The following is an 8,697-nucleotide window of genomic DNA, read 5'->3' on the forward strand; positions in this document are numbered from 1 at the left end:
GTCACCACCACTCCCCTCCCAAAAAAATAAAAAGTCTAAGAGAAGTTGGGTTCCCAGATCCTGCCACTGCCAGGAGTCTCCAGTACAGCACCATCTCCAGTATCTTCCCATCTACCACCAGTACCCAGTGGTCCCAGTTATGTCATGTGTCATTAACCCTTGGCTGGGACTCTCTGGGTGTCTCTGGAAGGAGATCCTCAGCCTGGTGTGCAGCAGGGACTGCTTGACTTGCCTGGCTCTGCTCAGCAGCAATGAGATCCTAATAAACCTGGGCTGCACCAGGAGGAAGGGAAGCAACGCCCTGGGTGTGTGCACGTTGTGTGTGGGGGGGGAGAAAAAAGCAAACGCGAGGCAGAAAGAGACCAACACCGCAAAAAAAGCTGTCATTTAATGGGCAGGAATGGCAGCAATGCACCTGGGGCACCGATTTGGGAGCAAAAGAGTCATTGGCAGGGGGAGTCCTCAGCCCTGCAGAGGGGGCTGCGGGGACACCCCCAGTGGCTAAGCCTCAGGGAAGATGAGGAAGCCGGAGAAGATGCTGTCGGACCCCTCGATCCCCACCAGGTAGTTCTTCTCCGTCGGCTCCAGCCAGACGGACTCGTTCATTGCCATCTTGAGGACCACGCCGCCCGTGGTGACCTGGAAGCTGCTGTGCACGTAGTCACAGAAGGTCGCCACCTTCTCGCCCCGGCTGCCGCCCTGTCCCTTTTTGAAGCTGAGGCACAGGCTGCCCCTGGAGGTGACGTGGTAGGTGAAGTAGTAGATGCCGGGGACGCGGCAGATGAAGCGGCCGTAGCGGTTCTCGTAGTGGCGCCTCTCGTTGGTGATGATGCGGTCGAAGCGGATGGGCTGCTCCCGCCGGGGGTAGGTGCTGATGCTCCTGGCGGCCGAGAAGGCGGACTTGAGGGTGGCCTTGTAGTCTCCGGAGTCCCCCGGTGGGCCGGGTAATCCGCTGAGACCTGGTAATCCCCTTGCACCCGGCGGGCCCCGGGGGCCGACCTTGCCCGGGTACCCTGGCATTCCTGGGTCTCCTTTTTCCCCCAGCTCTCCTTCATGCTCCGCCTGGCCAGGGGGTCCTAGGAAGCAGGAATAAGAGTCACTGTGGTCCCAGCTGAGCCCCACAGGTCTGCAGAGGGGGCCTGGGGAAGGAAACCTGCTATGCCGTGTGGGGTCAGACCCCTGCCCAACTGGCAGGCGTGACAGGATGAAAATCTGCCCCCAGTAATCTATCAAGATGTAGAAAAATCTACAGAAATTTGTGAAAGAACAAAAACAAGTTCAGGAAGAAATTAGTGGGATGTCCTCTAAACCAATGCTTAAAGTGCAAGAAGACATTAAAGCTTTGAAGCAGCTTCTGTCTGTAGTTGCCAGTGGATTACAGAGAAACGCTCTTAATATCAACAAGCTGAAAGTGGAAACTGCACAGGAGCTAAAGAATGCAAAAATAGCATTGCAAACACTGAAAACTTGCTGTTGTTCACCCTCCCTCCCCAGGGTGCTCCAGTCTGTCCAGTCCTTTCTGTCCCTGAGCATCACCCCCAACCTGACAGCACCTCAAAGGAATGGATTGCTTTCCTGGGACCATGTGCCTGGCTCTGCTTTCTCCTGCTCTTGGCATTCACAGGATGATTGCCTTCCCCACCTGCAGCCTCCTCCTTACCTTGCTCTCCCTTTGGGCCGTTCTCCCCATCTCTGCCGTTGCTGCCAGGCTGTCCTGGTGACCCTGGGATGCCCGGGATGGTGCCGTAGGTCTCGCAGAGTGTGGCACTGGCAAGCTGCCCTTCAGCCAGGCAGATCAGCATCACCCACACGATCCACATCTGCAGGGGCACAGGAGGGTGTGGAGGGGCTTAGCCTGGGTGGTGGGAGGGTTGGGGAGGGCAGTCTGTGCTGTTTGGAAGGATGGTGACTGGAAGCACATCTGGGCAATATCATCAGGGAGGGAAAACATCCTGCTTCAGAGCCCAGTCTGCTCTCCTGATGGCCTTGGAGGGTCCCTTTGGATGAGGCAGAGATTGTCAGCCTCTGGTCATCCTAAATTCCCAGTTTGCAAGTGCCCACAGCTTCAGCCACATGAATATCTGTGACAGGTTATACCACAGGTCTGGTGTCCAGCCTGGCCATGCTGCTCCCTCAGGGGCAGAAGTTCCCCATCCCTTCTCAGGACAACACCTGCAGGGGAAGATGTTTCCCCCAGCCAGGGCAGTTTCATCATCTGCAAGGGGAAGGCTTTTGCCTTCCACCAGCATGTCTGAGGGACAGCTGGTTGTTCCTTGAAGATGGCAATGAATGCCCAAACCTCCCCCCTGCACCCTGCAGCTTCCCTCTGTGTCCTGCCACATGGCTGCTCCATGCCAGAGGCATTTCTGTACCTAACCAGCATTACTGGGACAGTCACCTGGGTTTCCAGTCCCACATTCCTTCTGCCCTCCCCGCATCCCACAGCTCAACTCCTTCCCCCACGTCCTGGTGTGGGTGTCTGTGGATAAGCACCTGCTGTTTGGGGGCTTTATCTGGACATCACAGCACCCTAACCTCACTCTCTGGCCTCAGGTGGGCTTTCCCAGCACTGAAGCTCTGGTGTTAGCAGAACAAGAGGTTGGTGAGTTGGATTTTCCAGTCGCAGCAGCTCCAACTTGGATGTGAAAGGATGAATTTACATGCTCCTAGCTCAGGTCTATTAGAGCACCTAAGAGCAGGAGAGCACACCCAGGGCACCTTTCAGACTGATGCCCAGTCTCTGATCACCCCTCTGGGACTTTGCAATCTCCCCTTTCATGTCTCCTCTCTCCCAGGTGGAGCAGGAGGGGTTGGGGTCCCACCAGGAACCTCCACCATCGTTGCCCAGCACCCCCCCCCACCCCTTTTCTCTTCTGCCCCAAGCCACAGGGAAGTGCCAGGGGTGCAGGTGACTGTCACTCTGCTGGGACCAGGTTCTCCATGTTTTTCTGCCTGTGTGGGGGGCTGGGGCCCAGCCTGGCTCTTACCTTGAGCTCCTTGTTGCTTGGGTGGGGAGATGGAGTGGGACACACCGGCGTCCTGCTTGGAAATGCCTGCGAGGAGAAGCAGAAGTTGGCTGCAAGAGTTATTGTGAAAGGATCTGGGACACATCCTTTTTTTTTATCTTTAGCTCCTGCCCTTTTGTCCGTGGCAGTTTCACATCCTCCACGATGCTCTCTGTCGGCTCAGCAGAACAAGCCACCCCCAAACAGCAACCCAGGCCCTCCCAGAGGCTGTGCTGGGAGGTTCTGGCAGGCCCAGGGGATGCTGCAGGGTCTTGGCATCCATCACCTTGAACATGTGCCCCAGGCCCTCCTAAATGTTGTGTGTGGGAAGCGGTTTTACCCTGTGGGAAGGGCATTCCCAGGCCTGCTTTCTGCTGCTGCCTTGGGGAGGTGAAGAGCGGGATGTTCAGGGATGTGACCACAGTGTGTGCCACCAGGAGGAGTGCCCATTGAGTTTGGTGGGCTCTGCAGCCTCCACAGCCATGAACTCCTTTGGTTTGGGTCAGGGAAGCCGGGCTGGGACCCCCGGGGGATGTCCCACCCTCATTGGGGTGTCAGTGGGGTTTGCTGTGTGGTCCGTGCGCATCTGCAGATGGATTGCTCCCACTTTTATGGGAAGGGGAGGAGCAGGGGCCCTATTTGGAAGAGTCTTGATCCCCCCCTTGGTGGGGCCTGTGTGGGGGCAGAGGAACCATCCTGTTCTTGGAGGCAGTGCAGCCTGGGGTCGCCCCCTCACCCCACCCCAAGCAAGGCCGGAGTGTGGATGGTGTGTGATGTCACTGATGCTGAGCACAGCGAGGGCTCAGAGGCTTGCTGATGCCACACAGATGTCCAGATGTGACACACACATCCATCACCATACCCATCAGGTGCTGCCTGCAGAAAGGTAACCCATGGAGGACACAGCACACTACATCAGGCTCGTGGGGAAGGATTTATTGACACTTTCCACACCCAGGTCATGGCAAAGGGGCTGTGCTGCAGCCCCAGGACACCTGGCTGAACCTGGGGCAACCAAGATGGGGAGGGGAGAGAGGCAGAGAGACCCCAGATGCATCCAGGTGTGCCTGTTGTCCCTGTTCAGCGGCTGCCAGTGCTCAGTCCCCACACAGAGGGGTTGTGTCTGGCTGCTGGGGGTGACAACCTCGTTGGAGCTCTCCCCTCAGCAGAGAAACTGGGATCATCAGCAGCAGCCTGGCAGTGAATGAGGCAGGATGAAGCAGTCGGGGTGCTGGGGTGGGCTCTGGTGATCCCCTAGTCTGGGAAGAGCAGGAACCCCGAGAAGATGCTGTCAGAGCCAGCGATGCCCACCATGCCGTTGTAGTCGTTCACTTCCAGCCAAACCTGGTCCTCGGCAGCCAGCTGGAGCAGGACCCCCCCCGAGCTGACCTGCACGGCGTTGGTCTTGTGGTCACAGAAGCTGGCCATCCTCCTCTGGTTCTTGTGCAGGATGGTGCAGAGGTTGGCTGTCTGTGAGGTGTGGAACACAAAGTAGTAGAGCCCGGGGAGCTTGCAGGTGAATTTGCCGGTGGTGGTGTCGTAGTCGCCGTTGGTGTTGGTGATGACGTGGTTGAAAACCATGGGGACGTTCTTCAAGGGGTGCTCCTTGGTCTGCCTCGTCACTGAGAAGGCTGACTGGTGCTTCTGCTTGTAGCTGCCCGGCATTCCCGGCTCTCCAGGCAGGCCCATCATCCCAGGGTCTCCAGCAGGACCAGGAAGGCCACTGGGACCGTTCTTGCCTGGCAAGCCAAGGCTGCCCGGTTCCCCTTTCATCCCCTTGGGCCCTTGCACTGCAGGAGGAGCTGGGACACCTGTGGGGTGGTGGGGAGTGAAAGGGAGTGAATGCCAATAGCAGGGTGTGGGGAGAGGCTTCTTCTCCAGCCCCTTCCCTTGGGCAGGAGGGTGCTGTTGTCTCTCTCCAGCCTGAGCACAGAGGGTGCTCTCCACAGCCTGCAAACCAAGGCAGACCAGGCGTGGAGGAGTCAATGCTTCCCCCTGCAACAGCCCCGTGGTTTCCCTCGTTTCTCACTCACCTGGCTCCCCTTTGGCTCCCTTCAGCCCATCCCTGCCATCCTTGCCTGGCACACCTGGCATGCCTGGCAGGCCTGGAGGTCCATAGCAGTTGTGAGGGACATCTCCATTCACAGCAGAGCTCAGATTCAGGAGGAGGAGGGTGAGGGCCAGACTGAGCTGCTCCCAGAATCTCTGCTGCATTTTGGTTCTGTAGCATGGAAAGGGAAAGAAATGCTGGAGTGAGGGGCCGTGGCATGGAGAAGAGGAGGCTGGGTGTACCGGGAGCTCCTGGGTCCCCTGGGTGTGCCCTCAGTGTCCCACCCAGTGCTTGTCTCCTTCCCCTCCTCCTCCTCTTCTCACATCCACATCCTCCTCACAGCATTGGGCCACACTGCAGCCCCCCCCACCAGGTACATGTACCCTGCAGCATCTCTTACCTCTGGTGGGGAGCAGGGACAGGACCCTGTGCTGCTGGTTCCTGGCCGTGGCAGTCACTGTGCAGTGGGGGTGGCTCCCTGTCACCCCCACGGAGGAAGCTGCAGATTTAGGAAAGGGCCATTGGGGACCCAGAACCCCCAGCTGTCCCCAGCAGAGTTTCACATCCTTCTGCCTGGCTGTTTCTGCTGAGTGAGCTCTTTCTTGGCTGCCCAGCAAGACCTGCAACTCGTGCCACTGCGACAGGAAGGGCTGGCAGGGCAGAGGTGGGGCAAAGCTCTGCCAAGGGATGTGCCACCGCCCTTCCAAGCCACCATGGGGACTAGCCCTCCCCAAATCACCTGCTTTCCCCTTTACTTCACTTGTTCCTGAGGAGGGTGTTTCTCCTTGAGAGTTTCTGACCTGCACCTTTCCCTCTGCTGGGTGCTGGACTTTGTGAGGCCCCAACACTCCTAGTCAGGGTGTTGCCCCTCTCAGTGGCCTGGCCTCTTCCTCACAGCTCCAGGAATGGAGACATTTGAGTGCCCCAGTGTGTGTTCAGGAGCTCCCCTGAGGAGCAGACCCAGGGTATGGCACCTGTGTGTCCTCCCTGATGCTTCCCAGCTGCCTGATTCATGCCCAGCTTGTTGTACCTCCCACTCATCTCACCTCAAGGCCCCCACAGCTCCACCACCACCACCCCACAACCCCATCAGCCACTCTGATTGACACTCCATTCCCTCCTGTCCTTCTCCCTCTGCAGTGACAGGGACAAGCTGGGATCGCCTCTCTCCCTGGACAGCTTGGGGAGAGGTCCAGGGTATTCGTGTTTTGGGGAAGATTCACGAGTAGAAAAGAAACCTCACAGAGATGTGGTAAAAGAAGGCTTTATTTATACTGATGGGGAGGATGTGAGAGAATGTGTGCCAGTGCCAGGAGGGCATTTACAGTGGTTAGTGTAGCAGAAGCAGCGGCAGGCAGTGAGTTCCCACTCAGGAGCAAAGAGCCACAGCTGGCTCCAGAGTGGGATATCAATGACCAGGAAGGGAAAGGGATGAGAGTCCAACGCCTCCAGGGTGGAGAGGGCAGGCTCAGCACAGAGGTTGCTGCAGTGGTGACCCCCAGCCCGGCCAGTTGTGGCACTGGTGGAAGCACAGGACCCACCTGCACCCTCAGTTTGGGGCCATCCCGGTGTGCTGTGGCATCAAACCATCCCACACCCACAGGGGCGTCACCCACGCACACAGACACCCCGCGGTGCCCCGGGGGGCCCCTCAGCCTGTCTGTGGGAAGAGCATGAAGCCGCTGAAGATGCTGTCTGCCTCGGAGCCGCTGTAGGTGGAGCTGCCCCGAGCGGGGTCGGTGCTCACGAACACCCGGTCGCCCTGGGCCAGGCTGAGGACGCTGCTGCCCGAGTTCACCTGCAGGATGCCGGCGCTGTTGTTGTCGCAGAAGCTGACGACCTGCTCCCTGTTCTTGTTGATGCTCAGGCACAGGTCACCGCTGGAGACCACCTGGTAGGCGAAGTAGTAGAGCCCCGGGATGCGGCACGTGAACTCCCCCGTCTGGGGGCTGTAGGAGTCCTCCTGGTTGGTGATGATGCTGTCGAACACCACCGTCCTGCCCAGGGACGGCGGGGACCTCCGCAGGGCGGAGAAGGCAGGGCGCGGCTGCTCCAGGATATTGCCGGGTCTCCCCTTCTCCCCCTTGAGCCCTGGCATCCCTGGCATCCCAGGGAAGCCAGGGAGACCAGGGAGGCCGCGGTTCCCTGGGATGCCAGGAAGCCCGGGCTCACCTGCATCCCCTTTGGGTCCCTGGATGCCCGTCCTTGGCGCCGGTTTCCCTGGGGAGAGGTGGTGAGGAGGAGCAGTTCGTGCACACCCAGCATCTCCCAAGCTGCTCCCACAGCCTGGGATGCTCCTATCAAGAGGTTCCCAGGCTTCCCCACACTGGACATCCCAGGCTTCCCCTTACCTGGCTCTCCCATGTCACCCTTCTGCCCTGGCCTCCCGTCACGTCCAGGGACTCCAGGGAAGCCATCCTTGCCATCTGGTGCCCGACACACTCCATTCTCCAGCAGGGCAGTGCCCAGCACTGCTCCCAGGGTGCTGATTGCCAGCCAAAATCCGGGTTGCATCCTGCCTCCTACAGGCACAAGGGTGGGGAATTGGGGGTGGAGGCAAACACACAGGTCTTGGACACAGACAGAGCAAGGACAGATTCTTGCAGCTCCCCCCAGCCCTGCATCATCTTCCCCCGTTTTCCTGCTTTAAACCCCTGTGGAGGGGGAAAGTTTAGAAAGAAAGAATGAGGACAGAGAGCAAGGTCAGGAGAGTGGTGGCAGAGGAGGAGCGTGTCCCCTGCTCTTTGGGGTGACCTACCTCTGTGCAGGGGGTGAAGCCAGACCGGAGTGAGCAGCAGCTCAGTTTGCTGGAAGCTCTTGCCAGGAAGCCAGGAGGAAGAGAAGCAGGGTGGGAGGATGTCTTTGCGTGCATGGTGGTCTGGGAAGGGACGTGCTGAGTTTCGCTTTCTCTGCACCAGAAAGAACCTCGTTCCCCTTTCCGTGCCTGACTCTGGAAACAGCTCGGTCAGCAGGAGTGCAGGACTGCTGGGTGCCCAGCCTGGCCCAGCAGCACAGCTCCCACAGCAGGCACTGGTGGACCCTGGGCACAAAGCAGCACCACAGTGGAAGGTGCCCAGGGCAAAGCCACAGCTCTGTCCCTGCAAGAGGGGACAGGTGATCACAGCACTGGGTGTCACAGCCAGCCAAGGGATGCTCAGAGGGTCCAGGGATCACCTCTGAAGGCTCCTGGTGTGGGTGATGAGCAGAGTGTGTCTGCCACTGATAACCAGCCTTGCAGGTGCCCACCTGGGCACTGCAATCTGATGGAGCAGGGAATGTCAGTGCCTGTGTGGCTCAGCAGGACCTTGAGCATTTAGGCTGGATATTAGGGAAAGGTTCATCCTCCAGAGGGTGGTTGGCACTGAACAGGCTCCCCAGGGCAGTGGGCACAGCCCCAAGGCTGCCAGAGCTCCAGGAGTGTTTGGGCAACACTCTCAGGCACAGAGTGGGATTGCTGGGGTGTCTGTGCAGGGCCAGCAGTTGGAGTGATGGTCCCTGTGGTTCTGCTGCAGCTCAGGATATTCTGTGATCCCGTGGTCTCCTTCCCACTGCCTTCTCTTCGGTGCTTTGGGGACCTTGTGCCTGCAGTAGAGAGGGAGAAGATGGTGGTGTCTGGCATTGGTACTGCTCTCAGTCCCCTTT

At 58.9% G+C, this 8,697-nt stretch overlaps 3 protein-coding genes across 3 annotated transcripts; all 3 read right to left on the bottom strand.

Annotated features, from left to right (window-relative positions):
- Positions 1–361: 361 nt before the first annotated feature.
- C1QB (complement C1q B chain) lies at positions 362–3,101 on the bottom strand. Its single transcript, XM_027907221.1, has 3 exons — positions 2,988–3,101; positions 1,661–1,820; positions 362–1,076 (listed from the first exon to the last, which is right to left on the bottom strand). The coding sequence occupies exons 2-3, from the start codon at positions 1,818–1,820 to the stop codon at positions 502–504; spliced, it is 735 nt and encodes a 244-aa protein (XP_027763022.1). The 5' UTR covers positions 2,988–3,101; the 3' UTR covers positions 362–501.
- Positions 3,102–4,059: 958 nt separating this feature from the next.
- On the bottom strand, positions 4,060–5,595 carry C1QC (complement C1q C chain). The gene is made up of 3 exons (XM_027907219.1): positions 5,456–5,595; positions 5,039–5,226; positions 4,060–4,816 (listed from the first exon to the last, which is right to left on the bottom strand). Exons 2-3 carry the CDS (start codon positions 5,217–5,219, stop codon positions 4,260–4,262), a joined length of 738 nt encoding a protein of 245 aa, XP_027763020.1. The 5' UTR covers positions 5,220–5,226; positions 5,456–5,595; the 3' UTR covers positions 4,060–4,259.
- A 710-nt stretch (positions 5,596–6,305) lies between these two features.
- C1QA (complement C1q A chain) lies at positions 6,306–7,915 on the bottom strand. Its single transcript, XM_027907220.1, has 3 exons — positions 7,814–7,915; positions 7,407–7,577; positions 6,306–7,275 (listed from the first exon to the last, which is right to left on the bottom strand). The coding sequence occupies exons 2-3, from the start codon at positions 7,567–7,569 to the stop codon at positions 6,707–6,709; spliced, it is 732 nt and encodes a 243-aa protein (XP_027763021.1). The 5' UTR covers positions 7,570–7,577; positions 7,814–7,915; the 3' UTR covers positions 6,306–6,706.
- Between the last annotated feature and the right edge of the window lie 782 nt (positions 7,916–8,697).

This window comes from Empidonax traillii, unplaced genomic scaffold (assembly GCF_003031625.1).
Source record: "Empidonax traillii isolate 1590-97213 ecotype Southwest subspecies unplaced genomic scaffold, ASM303162v1 scaffold1420:size112507, whole genome shotgun sequence".
Lineage (NCBI taxonomy): Eukaryota > Metazoa > Chordata > Aves > Passeriformes > Tyrannidae > Empidonax > Empidonax traillii.